The sequence below is a fragment of the Poecilia latipinna genome, unplaced genomic scaffold (genome assembly GCF_001443285.1).
Source record: "Poecilia latipinna isolate Pla-1442-1.1 unplaced genomic scaffold, P_latipinna-1.0 Scaffold231, whole genome shotgun sequence".
NCBI lineage: Eukaryota > Metazoa > Chordata > Actinopteri > Cyprinodontiformes > Poeciliidae > Poecilia > Poecilia latipinna.
In genome coordinates, this window is record NW_015112847.1 from 361,624 (window position 1) to 386,635 (window position 25,012).

Consider the following 25,012-nt stretch of genomic DNA (forward strand, 5'->3'; position numbering starts at 1 on the left):
CAAAAACTAGCTCAGCCATCACCACTCCCATGTTTAACAGATAGAGGAGTTCCTCCTTCACAAAATACGCAGATGAACTAGAGCCGTTTTTTGAAAGCCTGATTTATGGCTTCCAGTCGACTTATTGTAAAGCCTTCAAGACATAAATTTTACTATGCATTTTTTACCCACCTGCTAGTGTCCACTGCAACTTTCTACAGATGTCTGTGTGCATCTTAGACTTGTGAGATTGTGCAAATTCTGCACGCTGAGAGCAAAATTATTAGTTCAACTCAAAGGGAGACTCCAAGAATATGTTACTAGTGAAATCATGAGTACAAAAAAACCCGATATTGTCCAACTTTTAGGAAATATCAAGTGGACAGATTTGCTGTTTTCTCCATTTTAACATGTTATCCCAATGGAACCAACAAGTATTCAAAACTGCAGTTATATCCTAGTGAAAAGTCCCTTTATCCTATTCCATTAAAGTTCTCTGTGAGACTGAAGTTTAGTATATCTGTAAGTGAAACACTTTAATTTGGCTCAGCCAAAAACAGCCTGAATAGGAGGCATGCCTTTCGGTGAGGTCCAGGCAACTCAAGGCCATGGACAGAGAGATACATACAGTAAAGGCCTTAATTTTTTTAAAGAACCAGGAGGCACATTTCTCTGCTAAGCAGACTCTCACTGCAAACAGGTCTATGCCAAATGCTTACATTCTGTCAATCAAATCCAGGCCTCAAAAGCTTGCCTGAAATTGAACTCCCGCTGTGACTTACACCTCGGTCATACTCGCTTCTGCTCTCACTATGCTAACCAGTTCTGATTTATGGCTCCCCTGGGCCACAGCAGTCATGACCCCACCTGCACTGTTGCTCATAACAGCTGGTGCACCCAGGATGGAAGCAAAGGGGAGTTTTCAGTGCTAAGTCACATGTCTGTTTTTGGGTTTTACTAAACACTATCCATTAGCAGTCATTGCCAAAAAAGGCCACTTACCGTAATGCCTTTTATGCCCAGTTTGGGACAATTCATATTCACTCCATTTTTATTCTTATGCTTTTTATCATTATTTTTTTTTTTCCCTTTTGTGTTAATTGCTTACGTCAGATCACATCTCTCCTCCTCTGTTCAACAGCTGACTCTTTATCCTCCCTCCCACACCCTCTGCTGCTTTGCCTTCCTGTTTGACCACAGAAAAAAACAGGAGCCTTTGGAATCAGATTTAATAAGCACGCAGTGATTCCTCTGATCCATTCAAATAACAGCCTGAGCACAATTCCGATCAACATTCATTAGTTTTTCTCTTGCTCATCCTGCAAAGCAACCATTTATCAAATGCCACATGTTGCTTTATTAATCTGCCCTTCAACATGGAAATATTACAAAGTATGCAAGCTTGCTCTGGAACGCAGTTGGAAATACTGTGCACGACTGTGCCATTTAGCTTCGGAGCACTGCAGCAAAAGTCAACAGGGAGAGTCTGGGCAGAGCTGAAGCTCGTCTGCTGCACCACAGTCAAATGTGGCACAGCAAGAAAAACATCTTGTCATATAAATTTCATTAAAATCTAAAAAGTATGTGTCAAGTCAGCTCCTTACTAACCATATTGTCAATAAATAATAAAAAAAAAAAAAAAAAAGAGTGAGTGACTATGAGAAGCAGCAGCTTGCTAGTTAAGAAGAGCACCTCTCTGGCTCCAACGGAAATTTATTCAATGAATGTGAATCTTGGATAAAACAGACAGGCTTTCTGGGAGCTTGGTATGTACTCAAGAACATAACAGAGTTGTACATTTAATACAGGGTGTGATGAACCGAAGGACTGTTTATGCAACATGGATTTGTTTAGGTCAGTGCTTAAAACCAGCAGTTATGTCTGGAGTCAAGGGTCGACTTCCAGGAGTACGGTAAAGCAAAGTCTTAAACTGCTTCAAAATTTCACATTTATGCAACAAGGCAAATGTGGGTGTTTGGAAATGTTTTCAGGTGTGAAAAAAACGTAAATATATTCTAAAGTAAACATCGATGAATCGCAGTCTGTCTTACCACTGTTTATCAAACAGAAAACATTTTTTACAGGGATGGCTGATTCTCCATGGGAAAATCGTCTCGCCTTAGGATTATGACATTGATGCATGAACATCCAGGCAGCACTAGGTGTTACTTATTAGCATACATTTTTATCAGGTTGGAAAATGTAACAATGTTTCTCCGAGGCCAAACGAGGCTCAGACACCCGCAGGGAAACATTTGACTGCCCGTGCTGCTTTGGAAGTCTGAGTTTCCTCTGAACCACAGCATGTGTAGCATTAGCTTGAAGTGACTTTTTATGGCTTAGCAACATCTTGCTGTGACGAAGCCGTGGACGGCCTTATAAAGTTGGAGAGGTTTGACAGACTGTGTCCGATGAGTGCCATTTTGACAGCTGCGCTGCTGTCGGGCTGTTAAACCCCCACGAGTAAAACACATACTGATTCCATGGAGAAAAGTGACACCTGCATAAAAGTGTTTCTGGCATATGTGAAAAAAATGGGAGCGTTGACATCCATGAGCATTAGATCGACAGTGGAAGAGAGAGTCGTAGAATAAACAATGTTGTTTATTTAATTAGCATCAGATTTTTTGCGTTTTAAACTACAGCTTTTGTCACCAGCAGTCATTGGCCGTGGTAGTAAATTACATGCAGACTGGGCTCTCCACAGAGCTCTTTTAAATCCCTCTCCATGGTGCTCTTTTGTTGTATCTCTAAGCTCCTGCATTCACAGAGCACCTGGACACGGTTGAAAAGAAAAAAGTTGTAAAATGGTGATGTATGCCTGTCAAGGCAACATTTTACGGTTTGGTAAGCTGCACCCAGCATGTCTGTTAGGCTACTAAAGAACAAACTTCATCTAATTACCTATCTAATATCAGTTTAATTAAACAAACAGGTTTTCTTAAAAATTCTAACTTTAGCAGGTAATTATTTCCTACTTTTGTTTAAGTTTACATATTAAATAAAATGAAACTACATATTTTTATTTTATTTTTTAAATAGAAGCACCTAGCATCCTTTTTTTTTTTTTTTTTTTTTTAATTTAAATCTACACAGTGCTTTTTCTCATGGTTATCACTTGTTAGTGTCAAATACTAACCGGAGATTAGTTATTAGAACTGGTAAAATAAAACAGTTTTAATGACTCGCTAATAGCTAGAAAGCTGGCAACACCAGTTTTGGTTTTATGAAGGGCTGATCCATTCATATCAGCCCTTTTACACATACACACACTGATACACGCGGGCACACACACACACTTTTCGAGTACATTAACAGCCTCCAGCTATACTCCCAGCACTTAGTCCATTAACTCTTTGTGGACACCTGCTACCCTACTAACCTCCAAACACCCCTTCCCCCAATAATCATCCTGACCTCACACACTTCCCCCGTATTTGGTCTGCTTGAATACTCACGCCAGTCCCACATCTATCCTAAACAAAAGTTTTAAGCTAAAGAATTAACCATCAAAATTAATCCATGGGAATAAATTATTCTAATAAAGGCAGGCAAGACCAAGCTGAGACGCAGCTATGTTCAGTCATTATCCATCTCAGGCTTGTGTACAATTATGTCTGACAGCTGCATCTACTTAATGTACAGTTGCTAGTTTTTGCATGATTGGCAACCCGCTTTCAGCCACGGCATTTGTACGTAAGGCCTCAGATTGGAAGACAAAAGTAATTAAGTATTAATTAGTCTACTTCAAACAGACTTTTTCTGCTTTTGTCCGCCATTTGCCTCCCTGGCTGTCAAAGACACGAGCTGGGTAAAAACACGCATTCATGAATGCAAAATAAGGATGCACACACAAATGCATCCACCTTTTTTTAGGGTTGGAGGAGTGAAGCGGAAAAAGGGATAGTTTTGGAAAACGCAAAGAGAGCCAAGAGATTTTTGTTGTTGACAGAAAGTTAGGTGCACAGTCTGAATGGGAAACGCCAGGCTGAGCGTTTGTCACCGCTCCTGGATCGGCAGTGTGTGTGCGTGCGTGTGCGTGTGTGTGTGTGTGCTGGCAGCCGTAGCCATAGTTACGGCGCTTGGTGTGCATCCCACCAGCGTGGGATCTGCTTGGGTGTAGGATCAAGCGGGGAGCAGAGAGAGTGTAGCTGCATGCAGGGCTCTGTGTTTGTGTGTTGGTGTGGAGGAGTGAAGTGGAGTCCTCTCTCCAGCCAGCCACCATCATTGCTCCCACCACATAAAGGTAAAAAAAAAAAAAAAAGAGGGGGAGCAGACAAATTCCCAAAGGAGAAGAGAGGGGGGGGGGGCTTGCTTTATTTTTTAAATCTTGAGAAGGTTGGAGATAAACGTGACTGTTAAACACAAAAGCTCCCGTTTAAGGTGGATAAACCATCTAGTTTGCATCAAACTTACTATCAGTTTCTAATTAGTGCTCTTTGAAGAATGGGTGGGATGGGCCCTGCATTGTTTCAAAAAAACAGTGGGGGAGGGAGGTCAGGGGTTATTCACTGCAGAGGAGGCAGCTGGAGTGCCTTTAACGTGCACGAGGCAGAGAACCATGCAAATCAGCCCAAAAAGAACAAACCAGTTCACTAATAGCTAGAAGGCTGTTTTGGGGTTTGTTATCAGAAACACGCGAGATATAATCTGAAGAGATGAGCCGGCTCAGCGGCGAGATTCTGTGAATCTGTGGAGGAGTGTAAAGACCAGACGGTTAAACAGACGTCAGGGAGTAGATTCAAATGAGATACAAAGCAGAAGCTGCCCCTGTTCTGTGTCCGGCAGTAGCTTCTTACTAAACTACTGCAGCAGGCAGGATGTCTCCTTCAAAAACTTAGGCCAGGCTGATTTCCACTGCATCCGTCAGGATAAAATACCCCTCCAGTGAAGGTTGTTCTTTTTATTTACAATCAGCTACTAGGCAGGGTTTCATGAAGGAAAGGACTTTTGAATATTTTACTTCCAACTCTCTGTCTCTGTGCTTAGAAGCAGACAGACTTTTCTCAATCAAACATGGCCAAAATGCCAAAAAAAAAAAAAAACAGCCTTGGAAATGTTCTATTTTATGCGTTAACACAAACAGAATAATAGGTTTTCAAATCCCAAACTGTGTTTTAATCTAAATATTTTAGATTTAAAACAAGAAAGTAACAAAATGCAGTCAATATGATGAAAACATGTGAAATACTGTCCACAGTATGAACCAACAGTGTTTTCTTACAGCTATTACATTGTGTGTTTGGGGGGACTCAGTAGGGGGGAGCATTCCCTGTGGACTTGATATGCATAAAAAGACATGATAAATTAAACGGTCACCTTTTTAACAGGAATGCTGTAAATGTAACAAACTTACTATGCCAACTCAAGACATACACAGCAAAAAAAAAAAAAAAAAAAAAAAAGAGAGTGAGAAATGTTTTCCTTCACTAGATTTGGCAAGAACATAAACAAAGTTCTTGATGGCTCAGTAAATATCACTCTTCACAAGAACTCAAATGTAGAACATTTGGAAATTGTTACGACAAAATGTCATAATAATTAGGTCAAAATTCTTGCAATATTTAAGCATGTGGCTTTATTATGGAAACTACAATAAAACCGCACACAAGAAACAACCAGGGTAAAATACAAGATTCTGGGAAAATATGTCCCTAACGGAAAAACAGTGGAGGGCTCATGGTTAAAACCAGCCTTTTGTTTCTCGTCAGTCAATCATCTTCTCCATGTGAGGGGGAGAGAGAGAGAGAGAGAGAGAGAGAGAGACCACATCTCAAATCTGGGTCACAGGGGAGGATCATCATTTAAAAAGCAGACACTGTATGCTTGAGAAGACACTGTGATTACTCATGGCTAACTTTAGTTCAATCAGTTCCAACTAAAGAAGAACAAATGGCTTCATCTCTTCTGAAGCGACAACGGAACAGGTTACTGGGCTTTTAGCTTGAAAAGGAGACAGCGAGACGTTGGAGCCTGATTGGAGAATTCACCGTACCAGTAAAACCAGTAACTCAGTGTGAGTTTCAGTAACAGACTGTGAAGCCTGTAGTACAGGCCAGTTACTCGCCCTGTGGCTATTTGACACTAACTAGTATGTGCCTGAAGGTGTACCTGAAGCAAAAAAAAAAAAAAAAAACCCTGCACAAAATGAAACCCCCCATTACTGCAATCAAACCCAACTGATAAAGTCCTATTGATGCGTACATGATTGGCATGGATAGATATTGACAAAGAGGGTTGTGCTTTTAATACGTACCAACTCTAACAGCTGTTTATTAAAAACTTTTTTTTTTTATGAGCTGACAGCCTTGTTCCTACTTTCCTATTGTCCTTTGTCAGTTGAGTCAACAAGTGGTATGATATGATAAAAAACAATAGCACAAAGGGGATGCTGTCATGAGGGTATACAAAGACGTGGCGCTGGTGTTTATTTTGCAAACCAGCATGTGTGCAACTACGACATATAGAAGACAGAAAAATAACAAGGAAAGCACACGGAGCAATAATCAGAGAGCAAGCTGCACGAGGCCATGATTCCCCTGACAGCCAAGAAGCACTGCCTTGGATTCTCATGACAACAACCAGCAAATCTCAGAGAACACGCACCAAAGATTTCCCAAGCCATATACAGAACATAGAACAGACGCAAACACCTAGACGGTGAGTTGTTATGTTCTGATATTGTGTAGACTGCAATATCTCATGCAAATGTCAAACTTGAAAAAAGCAAATAAACAAGAAACACATTGGAAGCGTTTTAAAAGTTGACCCAATTAGAGGACACGCTGGCTTGACCACATGTAGAATGTGTGTAATTTTTGGGCGGGACGCCTCCAGCTGTCCCTCTCATTTGGAACAGAGTAACGTCGGGGAGTGGCACCTCGGATGTTGGACCTTAAAAGCAGGTTTAAATAATTCAACAACTACCAACAAATGGCCGGTAAAAGGTTGAACAAAACCTGAGACTAAACTAGTTTTTTTAATGTTTTGTATCATTACAACCACAAACTCAAAAGTATTTTGTGTGATTTTTACATTACACACAATAAGAGGAAGGAAAATTATTCTTGACTCTCATAAAACAAAAATCTCTATTCAGTTTCCTTTCATCTGAAAACGTGTGACAAACAACCTTATGAGTCACCTTATTAGTAAATAACAGTACAGTTTACCTATGTGTAATTTAATCTCAGTGTAAACACAGCTGGTCTATGAAGTCCTCAACAGTTTGTTAGAGAACATTAGTGATCAAAAGGCATCATACAAACCGAGGAACAAAGCAAACAGGTCAGGGATAAAGTGCTGAGAAATCTTTATAAGGTAGAAGGGTTATCTCATAAAACAAAAACTCAACTTTCAAATATCTTGGAGCACCGACCTGCCATACTGTTTCCATTTGAAAGTGGAAAGAATATGGCAAAGACCAATGTTTAGTCATCCAACTAAACTGACAGGCTGAGGAAGGAGGGCGTCAATTAGAGAAGAAAGCCACGGGTGAAATCAGCCAGAAACAGGAAACATTTAGGAGAAGATGCTCAAAAAAGATCAGATTTGAACATTTTGGCCAACATGCAACTTATTATCTATAGCAAAAAACACTTAAATTGCTCATCCCCATAGAGAAACCTAGCATACATGCTAAGGGGATGGTATTTTTCAGACAGACAACAGTAAGCAACTCAGAGTTGATGGAAGCTGCAGTAGCAGAAAATAACAAGAACCTCAAAAAAGTTTTGATTAAAGCATATGTATGTGTAACAATACCCCAGTAGTCAAAGTCCAGAACTTAATCTAATCCATTTGAGACGATAGCTGAGCAATTTTGAAAAAAAAAAAAAAAAAAATCAGTCTTTGGAATTATAAAGCTGACAGATTTTCCATCAAAAGCTTGCGACTGTAATTGCACTTAAAAGTGGTTCTGCAAAGTATCGATTTAGTGGGGCTGATGCCCGTCAGACCTTTCAGTCGTCGTTCTCTAGAAATATGCACAATTATGCACTACTTTAGGTTGGCCCATCATATATAAATTACATTCTGGTTGCAACATGACATAAAGCGAAATGTTCACAAGTTTGAAATTCTTCTTTTTTTTTTTAAGAACGGTTCATGTCAAAACTTGTTTTTATGCCATCTCTTTTAACATAGAACTCCTGTCATCCATTGTTACCTCTGTCTAAAACTAATGCTCACAGTACCAGTTCTGTGCAGCAGATAATTAAACCAAATGCGAATGGTTTTTATTCACTTTCAGTTTTAATTATAAACTTGCTTCACATTAGGAAATGTACTAATTTAATGAGCGTTCCTGACAAGGAGAAATGTTATTGTTCAAACAAAAGCCCTCTTAAAAATTTGTGGCATTTGCCAGAGAAAGACATAAAATAAAAATAAATAAATAAATAAAAAAAAATTAATGTATGCTTGAGTGGCTTCAAGTGTCATAACTTACTACACAGTAAAAATGTTTAGGAAGAGTACACATAAACACAGAGCAATAGACAGCAGCTAGTTATGCCTAAGTTGGAAATGAGCTTTTAACTACCGCCATGTTTTTAATTGCGCCAATTATGTAGCACTGGCTTTACACCTTGCTGATTTGCTCAAAGTTTGCTGGCATTACAACTACTCATAACTTTCCATTTTTACAGTCACTCAATAGCCCTGTAACGTAGCTCCCGTTTCAGCATCTTCTCTGACTTGAAACCAGCTATTAAATACACATGAAATACACATTAAAGAAAGCCCCTCACATGTTATAATCAATCCAGTCTTATAAGATGCATAATGTTTTTGAATAAAAGAAAGAATCCCAATGCTTTTCCGGAGTTTGTATGAATCCAATTTGTTTTCAAACAGTGCACAAAGTCACGAGGCAAATTTCCTTTCAAAATATGCAGTTCAGATTGTTTTTATTTATTTATTTTTTAAATGTGTGAAAAAGATATAGACTGCTAGGTCTCTCTGATCTAATATGAAGGCCAAAACACACTCCATAAGAAGAGAGAAATTGTTCTCTCTATCTCAGGGCAGCAGACATTCTTCTTTTCCTGCAGCCCTGGTTTGGGAGTTCTTGCAGCTTGTTATTCCGGGCAGAATTTTCTTCTTGCATGGTCTCCAAGAAATATGAGGTGGGTGTGCGGCAGTGAGAAAGTCCTGTGAAGACTGTCTGAAAGTTCTGCATTTTGGTTCTTGTGACGTAATGGCTATCAACAAGAAGATTTCTTGCTGACAAGGACATGTTAGGATTCATGTGGATAAATTTAGCTCGCTGTGTCTAAATGTGTTTAAACGTGCCAACCGTACGCTCACACTGATCCCTATCTTAAAAGTTAAAAATGTTTAAAATCTGTCAACCAGAGTAGAAAGCTCTACTCCGTTGTAAAGGTTTGTTTTTCTATCATGCATGGAAAGTTGTTTGTCTAACCATAGGGAAGACTTAAGAGGAAAATATTCACATTTCACTGAGGATTTACTTGGTTAGTCATCCCTGCTACTAAAACGTAGATAATTCCAATGTCATGTCCTTGTGTATTATCTGAAAATGTTAGAATTTGTTTGATAAAACTGAATCCACATTGAATATTCTACAGTATATCCAGCTTAGTAAGAATCCTCACAATAATACCCCGAAATGTTGAATTAGAAGGAGAAATATAATTTAAAAACAATTCCTCTATGCCATGCATTGCTTTACTTATATATACACTTTGTAGCTTGATCGCAGTTCTGCTAATATTGGATAAGACATATACTTTTGGTGAAACAGCATAACGAATCAAAAATACCCTCCAATAATAACCTTGCTGCTCTAAGGCAATGCAACCAAATGCAACACCTACCAAAGAGCCCAAGTCACTGCCACAGCGCAGTTGAACGTGCCAACATTTTGCCTTAATCTGCCCAACTGTCTTGGCTAGCACACGATCCAACACTATAGGTGTGTTTTGACTGCAGAAACCTTTTCCAGGAACCAAGGTTATTCCGAGGTCCTTCACTCAGCTGCCATAAATTACGACAGTAGATACCATGAACCAAACAGCTTTGTGGAAGAAGTGAAGCTATTAAAAATGATCTTGTTAAGCAGAAAGTCTTGTTGACATTTCTCAGAACTTGTCTTAAAATGCTAAACATTCATGTGGCTGAGCAACACTATTGTTTAAAACTGTGTCTTTCTTCCTGCATTGGGTCTGAAAACATGTTATAAACGTACATCACAGGAATGAGCATTTGTGCACACAGTTCCACCACATTGTGCTTTGGTTCAGGATGTGTGCAGCCTGGCCTTTGCCTTCCTCTCGCTTCTAGCACAGTCTGGCTTTCTCCGCTTTCTCCCGTTGACTTGGATTGTCTCTGGCAGATTTTTTACTGGGCCAATCAGCAAACAGAAGGAGAAGTTGTGAACGATGACATTGATTTTCTGCGTTCTTTCAGAATTGCAGTCTGTTAATAGTTTTAGCAATGGCAGTGAACAAAGTCGTTCAGGTCATGCTTCCGAATATTGAATTAACATCAACAGCCGCCTTGTTCGGCAGGCAATTTCCAGTAAGCTTCATAGCATCAAAATAACACATTACAAACTTCACGGGCAGACGTTAGCAATTGGGTAAAAGCCACGCCTCCAGTATGCAATCGTTTCTCAACAGCTGAGAGCCCAGAGCCTGTGTACAAAGAAAATGGCATAGAAGAAGCGTCTTGCTGCTACAAGATCAGCATAGCATGAGAGTTTATATAGTGAATCTGAACAATATTGTAGCAATCTTGATTGTTTCATGTTTTTTTTGTTTTTTTTGCCCATGTGCCCACAAGCAATTTATAATTGTAACATTATCAACACTTTGTGCTAATACAACTTACAAGGGATGGCATTTTCTTAGATGAGGAACAGAAACTTAAAAACACAAGCAAAGACAAACGGACAAAAAAAAAAAAAGTTACATAATGTTGTGTCAACTACGCCTTAACCCTAACAGCCATTTTATTAAGTTCACATTTCTAGCTCCACGTTGGACCAGATTTTGCCTCTTTTCATCCATACCGACTCCACAGCATCATGCAGTTGCAGCAGATTTCTCAGCTGCACATTCATGATGTGTCTCTCCCATGCCAACCTCATCTCAACGATGCTCTGTTGGAATGAGATCTGGTGACTACGGAAGGTTCAGTGAATTCATCGTCATGTTCAAGAAACCAGTATGAGGTGCTTTCAAGTTTGTGGCATGGTGCGTTGTCCTGCTGACACTGCGGTCATAAAGAGATGGCTATAGTCAGCAACAAAACTAAAGTAAGCAGTGGAGTTTGAATGATGGACAATTGGTACAGAGGTGTTCCAAATATGTCAAGAAAATATGTTACACATCATCATGCTCCCACCACCAAGCTGCAGTTGTTGCTGGGCAGGTTAGGTCAGTGCTTTTATGTAAAATTCTGACCCCATCATTTGAATGTGGACAGCCTGAATTTGAAACTCACTAGCACAGAAAACTTTTTTTTTTTTTTTCCAGTCCATTATTGTCTAATTTTGGTGAGCTTCTGTTAATTGTAGCTTCTGTTTCAAGTTCTTAGGTACCAGGATTGGCACGGGGTCACTCACTATACCTGACATGACTCAAGTGTTGCTCTGTTCAGAGGTGGTATTCCACATACACGAATGTAATGGGTTACTTGAGGTACTGTTGCTTTTTCTATATCTCAAATCAGTCTGACCATCCTTCTCTGACTGGTGACATTTACAACACATTTCCATCCACACAATCACCGGAGACTATTTTTTTGACCATGTTGTATAAACCAGAAAGAAGGCAGTGTGTGGAAAATCTTCGCAGATCAGCAGTTTCTGAAATATTCAGACCAGGCCGTCTAGTACCAAAAACAATCCCACGTTCAAAGAGACTTAGATCCAACGTTATTTTTTTATTTATTCATTTTTTTATTTCATGATGCTCGCTTTGAACTTCTGCAAGTCATCTTCACAACATCTACATGGCTAAATGCATTGGGTTGCTGCCATGGCATTGGATTATTTATTGACACAAATAAGATACTCCTTATTCGTGTCAACAAGTAACTGTGCTTAATGAAGATCAAAATAAAACAGACCCATAGCTCACATGCTATTCCAGGTCCCTCTGAGTTCAGGAGAGGCACTTCACTTCAAATGTATCCTGGCTTGAACAATTTCAGACCCCATATCTACATCCATGCTTTATAAACAATCCATCACCCTGACTGGCTGAAAATTGAGATGTAAATATGATGCTATCTGCAAGATTTTTTTGCTGCATAGAAATACTGTGCTTATGATTCTCTTGTATATTACCAGCTTCACCAGCTGTGTGAAAAATGTTTTATTCTCTTATAAGTATCCACAACCAACCTTCTCAATCCAAGCCAGTAAGTAAACCTTGTCCTAAAATTTGACATATCTGGGCTGGCACACAACTATAGTGCCAGTAAGGGGAAAAAAAAGTGCATGTTGTCAGAAGTAATCTGCAAAACTCTTAATCTGTATAAGGTGAAGCTGTCCTCAGACCAGCTGATATTCAGAACCAACAGCAGTCTACCAGAACTTAGAGAACTTCTGGCTGCTCTCTTGTCAGCCAAGTAAATGGAAAGCACTGATGCCTTTAACAGTTAAAGCAGCCAGCCACACACATCTTAAACTTTCAATTTAGTTAAATAAACTGGGACTTTGGGTTTGGCTTCCCATTTCAAGCCCCACTCTCACACAAAAGACACACAGTTACAGCACAGAGAAAGCGTGGCATCTCTCTCACTCTCTGCGGGGGGAAAGGGAAGACATCCTGTTTGTAAAACTAATAACCATTCGTTCCTTTAGGCGACTCTTTTTATGTGCCTTATACCACACGCCCCTCTGCCACAAATAAACAGAAATGCATACATGCGCTCTCACTTGCTCGCACCTGGTTGCAAGCTCAGCAGCACAAATAACGCAAAAAATAAGATTTACCTGCAAAAAAATAAATAAATAAAAACTAGAAAATTGCAGGTGACACCTCCAGGTCTAACGATGATGGATACTGTTTTCGACGAACGCAGCCGCCAAGAGCCTTTATTTTATTCATTCTGAACAAACAAAATTCAAGCACAAACATTTGGGTTGCCTGACGGGTGGCAAAAGAACAGGCAGCTGATCACACACATAAAGTCTTTGGTACATAACTCTTAGAACCGTGTGCATGCAGTGTTTGGAAGATGGAAGAAAAAAAATGACATGGCAATTTATTGTAAAGAATTCTTTATATTTTTAGTGAAGGAAAAGCAGTGAGCGGTGCTATAGCTGGACTGCAGCAAGACTAAGACCCTGATCATCTCTAGCTGAAACATGCATATCTTGCCAATAAGTCAAACCCAGGATACTACTTTAAAGGTATTTATTCCAGTTGTTTCCATGAGCAATCATTAGTGAAATCACTTTGACTTCTGGAGATCATTTAAACACCCCATGCTTGGTGTTTTACGATCCACAAGTCGGTCTCAACTCCAACAACAATCTGTAAAGCAAGTAGAATTTGTGCTTCTTTTCTACAGGAGAGCCGTAATTGTGGAAATGATCAAATTCTCTGATTAAGTGTAAAAGTATATAGTACTATAAGTACATTTAGTCAGGGTATTCGGCCAGTTAATTTTTATGATCTGTGGAAACCAAAGCGACTTTTCTTTCTGCTGGCAGGAGGCTATGAGTAGAATATAGAAAATATCTTACAACAATGGTTGTCAAAGCAGATGTGAAACATCAACCTTGTGTGTACAAACTGAAGCATCGTCTATTACAAAATGCTTCACAACAGACTACTCAATTTGGTTTAAAAAAAAAAAAAAAAAAAAAAAAAGCTGGATAGGAAACACCCAGAACCAGGCAGGTACAAAACAGCAAAGTTGGCAAAGTGACCAGAATCTATTTGATTCCTTCCCCACTTTATTTCCTCTGTGTAACTGATGCGTAATATGTAAACAAACAAAAAATTGTTCTTTTCAAAGTTTTATTGAGAATACCTAAATTTAGAATAATTAAAGCAGATTTGGATCTATAATGATGAGACACATCTCAGTCGCCTGTCAGAGGTTGGGACGAGAACAGTGTGGTAATGAATACCATACATCACATTAATCAAATTCATCTTCATCCAACATCTCAGACTAGCTCAAGGATTCGTAAGAATGAAACATTAAAGGAATAGTTCAGATTTTTTTAAATAGATTCTACTAAAAACCTAAAAGCATAATACCTTATCTTTGTTATTTCATGCAGTATAAATCTATTGGTCCTGTAGGCTAACACCAAGGGCAAGTCCAAGAGGGCCTAAAATATGACAGAAGACTTATATTGATTTTAGCAATTTCTTTTTGTTTTTTTTTGCAAATGATATCTTATGAATTTTTATTCTGTTGTGATAAATGCATTGCATGGTTCTTTCTTAAGAAGTTGATTATTTCTTAACACAAAATACTTTGAAGGAGGAGGGTGTGAACCACCAATGATATTCCTGTCAAAAACACATAAAGTATCCAGGAACAGTCTGACAGAAAACAGCATGAAACTCAAAACAATACCACCTCACTTTAACTGGGATCATATTTCAATTTTTTATGCTTCCTTACTTTGATATCATGCACTTATTCCGACCTACAACGTTTTTAAATGTTCCATTCTTGGTAGGTTTACCAAGAATGGTGTTCCTGCCATTCAATCTATTTATGACAGTTTAAAGGTTCATAAAGTAGCTTTCACATAAACCCCTTTGACGTTTTTGAGACTGGAGTTGTTTTAAGACAAGAGAGGTCCGCTTTGGTCCTGGCCACTCTCTGAGTAGTCGTTAGCCTCTGCCTTTGGGACCAACAAATCTGGATTTACACCAAATGAGAACACTAAGTGAGTTATCCACTGCAGGTGAGACATAAACTGCATATAACCTTTTAACACACCCTCACTTCAAAACATCTGACACAATCCTTTAGTGCTTAGTGTAAAAGAGAGATGCATCTCTATTAGGACCAACAGATATTTGCACTTAAACAAAAGAAAAACAACTTTCTGCCGCTCCCCCTTTCTCCACCCCACCCCAGTGAAAGTGACTTGACATGCTAAAAGGGAGACTTGAGGCGAGGCACAGCCTGGTAATCCTCTTGGCTGAGTGGGGGCCTCCAGAGGGCCAGCTTCCACTCCCACCCCCAATCTCTGTCCACCACCCCCCAGCAGCGCTGACAGGCCACCCCATCCAGGAACAGAAAAGCCATCTGGTGTTTGTTTGGGACAGCTCACACACAGGATGTACGGCAAGAAGAGAGGCTGTGTGTGTGTGTGTGCATGCATGAGTGTGTTGGGGAGTCACGCCTGTGTGACTGTCACTGCTTCTGTGTGTGCGCTTCTGGGTGTGTGTCACCGGGATGCTCACGCTTCAACCCTGTATTTGTCCATGAAATTCAATAAATTACAGAAAAATGGTAATTGGAAACAGAACACATGGGAATTGTGGACAATGGTTTGCAAAATACTGATTGGACTTCACAATCCCAAACTTCAATACAATTTTGGATGATTTTATGCGATAGAAGAGCAAAATGTTTAAGTTAAATTAAAGTATTGATTGTTTTGGAAAGTGTAAATTGTATTTGTATTCAGCCTCTAAACTTTGTAAAACTACATTCCGCAGCAAAAACAGCTGTCAGTCTTTTGGGCCATGTCTTCATCAGCTTTGCACATCTAAAGACCGCATTTTTGACAATTTTATCTGCAAAATAGCAAAATCAAAGTCGTATTGGATGGGGAACACCTGATCTGCCAAACTCACCTTTTAACTTTTGAGTAGCGTCTCAAATTAGATTTAGGTCTTGACTTTGACCGGATTGCTTGAACACGTGCTTTGATCTACGCCAGTCCTTTGAGGTTCTGACTGTATGTTCAGGGTCGTCGTAAGTCTTTTGAAGACTAAGGGGTTTTCATCCAGGGCCACCCTGTATATACCAACTCCTTAAGAAAAGAATACTGTAATAACCTTATCATGATTCTCCCTCTCTTCAATGACCATTTGCCCATGCTGCCTCAGTCTTAAGTCTTTTGCAGCCCCATTCATCATCAAACCAACTATGACCAGCTTTCCGGTCTTTGGTAAAGAAAGACATCCCTATATCTTTATGCTGCCACTACAATGTTCCAGCATGAAGATAGTGTTTACAGGGGATAGTTTTTTTTTCAAAATCCCAATAAAATATAGTTACATTTGGGGTTGTGACAAAACCTTCACAAGGCACTACACCTGTAAACATTTGCTCAGACTCTCAGATTATGTGATTGTGTGTCTACCTTATTTATTTATTTTTTTTAAAGCAGTACCTGATTCATCATGACCACCGTCACCCATCTCTAAATGACCAGCCTTTAAAATCAGCGATCAAAAAATATACCGGCTTAATGTGTGACTAAAGTCCACATGACATTAACCTACTTCACACAGAGACACAGCTGTTCTGAGACATCTGTTATTAATGCAGTGATAATAGATATGATCTCTGCTGGTACCTGATTCATCATGACTACCGTCACCCTTTATCGTGTCTCATACAGGTGTCGTAAAAAGGATACAAAAAAAATCACAGAATGGTAACAAGATCAAAGCTTTTCTTTCTTTTTTTTTTCTTTTTTTCTTTAGTGATCGGACTTACCAAGCAGCGCACAGGCAAGCAGGAGCGCACCGGTTGCCATTGTATGTGTTGGTCCGCGGAATCACCACCTATTCGCCCTCTTTTTTTTTTTTTTTTTCTTTAGATGAGTATGCAACGGTCGAGGCAGCGTAGCCACTATCGCTGATCCTGGATCAGTGAGATGAAGAAAGGTGTACGGATCCCAGAAGAATCAATCAGCTGAGGGGGGTGTCTGGACGGCAGAGTCTATAATCCAGAGCCGGCGAGTCCGGTGTGCGACTTTCTCCCCCCAACAACACACGAGCTTCTAGTGACGCGTATTCCCCTCGCCCTCACCCTCACCTATACGCTTTTCATCGCTGACGACGTGTGCGTGTGCCTGGCTCCAAGGCGACCCAACCCACTCCCCCGCTTACTACGCATCCGAGACTGCGGAGGCGACCCCCGCACACACACACGCATACAAGCATACACACACATACACACAGGCAGCTTCCTTGGAATAATGATATAAAAACAGAAGTCCGGCGTGACTTGTGCGTATTTTGGATACCTGATCCAAAAAATAAAAAGACTCAAAGAGCGTCTTGAGGGATGTAGGGAGTGCGAAGGAGTCTGGGATAAGTCCTCTTCGCTGATCGGAGAGCAGCTCTTTCTCTGGCTTTTTTCCACGGTAAATCCCGGAGACTATAATCAATCTCTCACCATTGCTCCGCAGAAAGCCTCAATGGGGCGGGCGCTCTAGACGAAGCAGATGCACGGCTTTGTGCTCTGTCATAACCCATCAGATTTATAAAATTGTAACACAGACTCAAAACGCTCCAACTATGCGACCTGACACAGTCTCCTAATTTATCCATCTAATACCTAGCAACGAGTCCAAGAAAATCTGCGCGTCCGTTCAAATAAACTCGTTCAGTTATGTCTAATAAATGACTGCATCCTGTTATCCCAGTAGACGTACTTCCGATCCTGTTTTTTCTCTCTCTCTCTCTCTCTTCCAAGGTTATTTCCTTGTTTTTACTTTGGCCAGTTTGAAAACTTACGAGCGTGGCGTTTGCTCCCACCCCCTCGCAGAAACCACGCCCCGGCAGCGGGGGGGTCAGCCACAGAAGATTTGCATTTCTCAATTAAAATTCTGGAGCACGCTGCTCAAGGGCTGAATAAGTCACTGGTTCAAGTACCATCTCGGTGAGTAGCAAGTGCTCCAAGTGGACCACCACAGAGGAATAATTTAAACCAGTAACAGATGTGCAAATCTAAAAAAAAAAAAAGTTATGGAGTACTGCAATAAGATTATGTACAGTTACGTAAACCAAAATATAAAGATTTCAGTAATAAAAGTGATATTTCATATCAAAAATGTTGAAAAGGTTATGGTTTACAACTAGTGAGGACCTCAGTAAGTTTTATTATCACATAACCCCAATAAGATAATTATATTTTTTAATAGATAAATGTTATTCTAAGATCATGTTGCGGCCAACAATCACCAGGAAAGAATGTTGACTTTTCTTGGCTGTTAACAGAGCTGTGTACATTAGCATTTTAATGGAAAGTTGAGTGGAAGGAAAACTTTGTTTCTAAAAGGCACACACCCATCATGGATAAACTTCATCCTGAGAGCATTGTGAAGGAAAGTTCAATAGTTTGGGAAAGATTTGAAAGCCATGACCTGCGGCTGGAGTCAGTGCTCTAACAAAAGCATAGTCTATCCCTACGTTTCATCTTTTGGGTCAAGCCACTCTTAAACTCGACACAGCAGAAATGTTTGGTGTCCACTCTGCCTTCTGATGTGTGTGGTGCCCTGCTGCCGTGCCTCAGCTCCCCCCCATTTTGCACATTTGAGTTTGTCTTTGTTTTTTGCACCTCAACACTTCCTTCGCTCACATGCAACACATTCAAGCATTTGCATTATGCCACTGACACTGACTTTCACAATCCGTTGTAGTTTTCGTTAATAAAATATTCATTTTCTCCACCTGAACCACTGCATGGTCTCCTGTATTTGTTATGACCTTGAACCAGTCCTAAAAGTCCTCCAAATTTTTTTTTTTTTTTTTTTTTCCTTCTTTCTGGAGGAAAAGTGCAGAAACACTATTTAAAGTATTTAATGTATAGAATGTACAGTTGCAAAAATAAAATCATATGTGTTTTCACTCAAATGTGTACATTTTTGCATTTGAAGTTGGGAAAAAAATTAACACAATCATCTCTTGAAGTCAGAATTCCAAGTGGGAATGTCAACCTCTTCCTCAAAATATAATATGGATGTCTTGCATCCAGACAAAATTAGTTACGGCTAGATTTTAAAAACAGAAGCAAACTATCCACTCTTCTGACAATTTGCATCTTATTAAATTTCCCATACTCATAATGCTGGATTGTCTCCGTTAGTGAGCGTATGACAGTGTTTGATATTTTAAAATGGAGAAAATGTATTGCAATAGCATGTTTGCTAACAGTACTTAGTATGGTCACTGAACTAAACATGGAGGTCGGGCACAGATTAATTGGATTTGATGTCATCTCCAGGTCAAACTTCTGACCTTAGTGTTAATCAGAGCACAGCAAAAACCACCACCAGGACTTATTCCTGGTTCATTGCTTTGTTCTACAACCAGTGACACTTGTACCAGATTTTGAAAACCCTAGGAACAGGTTAACCGAAGCAGGGAAGCCTTTAAGTAAAATCTTTAAAGCTTACCATTTCTCCCATCTTTTTATTTGCAGAATAGATAGTAATCACCTTTCAGTGACAGCACAGATCACTTGCACAATATACTGCGTATTAAGTGCATGATGAAAAGGGATTCTTTTCATAAATGGGTTTCACTTGTCTTTCGCTCCTTGCAAAAAGTCACCTTCTCATACATAATTTGTCCAACCTTTTGTGATGCAGACAGGAAATTCCTAGCTCTCTCCTCTTCGTTTATTCCCCCCTTTTATACTGACAGTGAACCGAAGGAATAAAGTGGAAGATGTTACAGACAAGTTGAAGCAAGATGAACTTTACCATGGACTTAGAGGATGATCCCCAAAGAAGAATCCACCGCCTCAAGAAAAGATCTTACTATTGTTTCTCTTCATCTTACACAGTAACAGTATGTTTTTTGGGTGTTATGTAGTTACATTTAATACATTAAGATATGTGTTCTAATGAAGGTTTGTTGTCTGCAAGTACCTTTTAAAAATAACAATCTGAAAGCAGGTATTAAACATAATTTTCATTTATTGGGTTAAAAATGTTTTTTTTTTTTTTTTTTTTTTTTATTGCTCTGGTGTTATTTCTGTATCATCATGTCCCACTAAAAATGTGTTTCACTTAGTGAATTTAGTTAGTGAAATGCATGAACTTTTCAAATTTAAAATTTATTGAATACTATTTTATACACTTGAACCTGATTAAAGTATTTGCACCCTGTGGGGATAACAGAAAAGTCCAACTGAATTCAAACACCTGCACCAACGTTTTGTTTTTAACTCTGAACTATCAGTTCAACCCACCCCGAAACGAGCCGTTGAATGTGACACTCATGCCTATGATGAGTGCGTGCAAACTTATGACCAGCACAGTAGCTATGGCTTTTTATGACTCTGCTGCATTATTAGCAAGATCTCAAAATAGACCTGCTAAAAGGAGGGTGGTTTGCAGGTAAACTGTGAAAAGCAAAATAATACTTCTTTTGTGTGAGGCTGCAAAAGGAAAGATGCTGTCAGGAAAGGACAGACATAGAGAATGCAAAAGGCTGTAACTCTCAGACACAGAAAGTTCCTCTCTGTGTGATGCATAAATAAATGAACAAGCAGGCCTCTGCATGTGCCTACCAAACGTAATTTCAGTAGACCCATCCTGTTTTCTCATTACCAGCTGGGAATTGCAAGTCCCGACCACTGCTTTAGTATGACATGGATGTCGGGGGGGTTGGGAGACAATGAAAATTATTATTTACTCTTTGCTTTGCTCATAGATTTTTGAGCTCAACTAAAACTTAAAAAAAAAAAAAGACAAACATACAAATTCAAACCCAGAAGCACAGAGTGTCTTGTAAAGCTATTCTCCGCTTGGCTAAATACGTTTTCAGGGGAGTTTCACACAATATTCCAAATAAAATTCTGAAAAGTTTGGCATGCATTAATCCGTTTTCTTCCACTTGAAAATTATGCACTACTTTGTTTGTAAATCTCAATAAGATACTTAAAAGTGTAACATGGCAAAATGCGTAAATGTCTACTAACTATGAACAGCTTAGGAAAAATCTATATTTAATTTGCCAATTATCCATGCAAAACTTAACTTAATAATCGATGGGGGTCAGAGAAAAATAAATCGTGTGCCTCCCTGTGCCCAGAAATGTTTCATACAATTGATATAAAATGAGAAGCTTATAGCATGTTTATATAAAGAAAACAAAGGCTTTAACAAGGAACAAAATGTAAATCAGAAAAGGGTTCGACATTGCAGGGTTCAGCCTCTCCTTAGTCTATTCAAGTCCAGTCCTGCTAAAATAAAAAGCAGCCAAACAAAGCTGCTAGGTAGGCCATGCTTGTCCACCTGGTCTACATATTGCTGCACCTAAAATTAGCTCAGTTCTCCACAGACCTCATATTGCAACTTGGCCTATTAGTGGCACAGTTTCCACATGTAGGCAGCTTAAAAGGCAATGCAGTATTTTGTTTTTTTTTGTGTGTGTGTGTGTGTTGTTGCTATTTGATATTAGCAGATAATATAAGATCTAGTTTAATCCTGTGATATTTGTATACGATATAAACATACTCAGTATATTTGCTTAAAATGAAACGTATAGTCTTCAGAGAAACATATGGTGTAATATGTGCAACGGACCAAACAGGTTTCCATGGAAACAGAGTATTGCATTAAACATTTCATAATGGGATGCATCCTCAAGATAAAACATTTGTGTGATATCACACAGTTGTGTGAGATAAATTAAAACTTTGACAAGTTTAAAGCGACGCCTGAATGTATTTTGCAGTGACGTTGATCCTGCAATGTCTTCGCACGGAAGAGAAAGCGGTTGTAGCCATACACACAGCTCAAAATCAGAACTTTCACTCAGATGCAAGCAAATACTATTTTAGCCGCAGTGGTAGTTTTGCATTTTAACACATTAGCCTTAGACTGATGTTAATTTTGTTTTTCTTGACCTCACAATGTCTGTGTTACATACAGGGCACAGTTGCATATGGTGAGACTTTTCATCCTGCCCAAAGAATTACCCAAAACAAAGAATCACAGCAATAAAACAATTTCGCTTTTTTTTTTTTTTAGGAAGACAGAGTACAGTAAAAAAAAAAAAAAGTATTTCTCGTTTTGTCACTCTTAAATGTTTCAGATACGTTTTAATAAATACATCTTAATATCAGACTCCCCTAGAAAGGAGAATTTATGCTTCCCAATTACAAAAATTCACTATACCTATTTCATAAATATAACAAATGATGGCAATTATTTTGCTCCTATTACTAAAAAAATAGGGAAACAACCTCTTGTAGTTACTCAGGACTTTTTTTGGTACCAAGGATTTCGCTGATGGTCTGAAACATTTAAATGTGACAAAAACAAATTACAGATGGAATCTGTAATGAGGCTATTACTTTACAGCACAGGATGATCTCTGTATTAGCCAGAATATGCAGAAGATGCTCTTTGGCTTGAAAAATGAGAGTCAGGGAAGTGAGAAAATGGGGGAATATTTTAGAGAAAACTCCAGAGAGAAAACAAGTCTACCTGGCAGTGCAGATAATTTAACTGTATTCCATTGCTACTAAATCTAGATTGTTATTGCTGCATTGTGAGGAACACGGTTAGAACATAACTTTAAGATTATCCAGCAATAAGTGCTTTCCAGTTAGTCAGTGTGACGTCACATGCAATATACCCTTCAGTCTTAAATTCTACTTTTAAGGGTGATTCCTTCTGTTTGTCAGAATAAAATACCCAAACAAGGCTCTTGGAGATTGTGTCTAATGATTTATAATCTCATGTGGCAAGCAAGAGAAAAAACTTCAGGAGCATAATAATGCGTTAATGCTGTACCCATTGACTTGGACTTTATGATACTGATAAAACACATTATAGTGATATTAATGATGATAATTTATTGCTCTACTGCTTACCCCTTTATATATGTGCAGTACTTTTAGTTTTAGCCTACCAAATAAAAAAAAAGTAGAAAGTATGAAAGGACAAATAGGAGCTACTTTAACCCTCGTGTTTTATGGTTTCAGAAACCGGTTTGGTTGTGAAGGGACCACAGTGTCCTGATCATGATGAACATGACCAGTCATAATATCCAGGTAGGTTTTGATTGGGATGCAGATATGAATCTTTGGGTCAGTATTGACATTTGATATGATTGCTGTTCTGGCCAATAACTGATATTCACTGACGATAAATCGTATACATGTCTGAACCATCTCGACAGTGAAAAATCTGCCACATCACTGGCATTGCTTTATTGCTTTAAACACAATCCTGTGTTGAATCACTATCATGCAACACAGCTAAACTAATACCTCCTGATCCCGAAACACACACTCACACACCCAAAAGGCAACAAGAAGGAAATTAAAAAGTGTGCTAATAAAATATCCCCCTCACCATTACATCACCAGCACCCTCACTTTTTTTTTCGTAGCTGACAGGAGTAGCACCAGATGTGGTCCTATATGACATTCTGTTTTAGATACTCCATATGGGATCATATTTTACGTGCATACATGTTGGTATGAACATGCTCTCCAAATCTACCCTCCTGCTATGTGAGCGCCACTCACCAAAACAATAGAACAGATCCCCTCTCAACAGGATCTGAGTTGTCCTTCCTGATGCCAGATGTTATTCACAAGGACAGAACGGCAGGCATAAATAATAATTTTTCAGTTGGTGATGACCCATGTCTACAGAAGGTAAGAAAACAACTTCTGATAATAATAATAATAATAATGTTAAAAATAGTACAGAACCCTTATAAAAGTCTGGGCTAAAATATTTAATATAAATAAGACTGCAAATCTAATAATTTAATGTCCTTGTAGCACTCTCTGTTGAGCTACTAACATTTAATGGATAAGAAGGGGAAAAAAAAAAATTGTTCATTTATTTCATCATCCAAACATCCCAAAAGTACTTGAATGATTTATGGGATTTTATTTTTATTTTTTTTTCTCATCTTCACATGACTGTTACATTAATATGCGGGGGATACAACAGAGACAAATCCCAAAGAAATGACTGTGCTTCCAGCATTAGATGTTAAGTCTAAAAAAAAATAATAATAATCCCCCACCAATTGTCATCTCTGGTTCCCCATTCACACATCTTAAACTTTACGTTCACATGTACAAAGACCTAGTGGATGAATATCAGCTTATCCTGTAATGGCACTCTTCAACCGGATCCACTCAGTGTCTTCCCAATCTCATCCACACAGCATGATGCCTCGCATACATGTGTTACTAAAAGATGCTCAATTCCAGGACACAGACCGATCTCCTTCCTGAGCAATGTGAATGCTGCAAAGTCATTTGTTTGAAAATTGTACCAAAGTGTTAATCATACATGTAGAAGTCCACAATGTTTCCATTCCCCACAATGTCACACAAGGAAGCAGCTTGTTCGACATGTTTGCAGGTTTGCTTATAAAGACATGACACCATCATCCAAATTGTTTGAAAGCCTGATAACACTACTTGTGCATATATGTTTTTGAAATTGAAGAAAGTAATAGAAAAAGTCCTGAAATAATTCCATCATTATTCTGGCATTTAGCCGAGAATACGTTTTGGAAACTGACATAACAAATATTTATTCTGACTCTATTTCAGGCATTGAACAAAAAAATGTTTAAAGCATACGCAAGAGTCTGGTTTCAATTGTCTTTTACAATATCAGTCTTCAATCATTTATACAAAACTGCCAATTTAAAAGATTTTGCAGGTTTGGTGACAGCGAATCTCTTAGATGTGCCTGGCTCTCTTTTGTTAAGGATCTAATGTGAGCCGAGTCACACGGCAAAAATACTTACTGTTTAACTTCTAACACCTCGTTTCATATCTGCTTGACAGATTAAGCAGTGCTTTGTCAGACACGCTGCCATCATAAACAAAGCATACACCTTCTCAGCTAAAGATGATAATTTATGTCAAGCGCAAAACTTTTTTTTTTAAACAGATGAAAGTCAAACTCGGTTTCGTAAACTTAAAAACGCAACTTCAAAGTTTGTCTGTAAACGTTCATGATCAGATTCCCACATGTCCCGTAGCCTAGCTGGAGCATGCGGATCACCACAATTTGCCAGCAGATTAATTATTCATCATAAGCACTCCTGATGTGGAATATTAATATGAA

General features: G+C 38.9%; 1 protein-coding gene across 2 annotated transcripts in view; it reads right to left on the reverse strand.

The window, feature by feature from the left end:
- The window catches only part of igsf3 (immunoglobulin superfamily, member 3), a 108,361-nt gene extending 90,701 nt beyond the window's left edge, over positions 1-17,660 (reverse strand). For both annotated transcript variants that reach the window (XM_015032129.1, XM_015032128.1), the window contains exon 1: positions 16,660-17,660. In XM_015032129.1, coding sequence (XP_014887615.1) covers positions 16,660-16,699 — 40 coding nt within the window. In that variant the 5' untranslated portion in view covers positions 16,700-17,660. The remainder of the gene's footprint in view (positions 1-16,659) is intronic.
- Between the last annotated feature and the right edge of the window lie 7,352 nt (positions 17,661-25,012).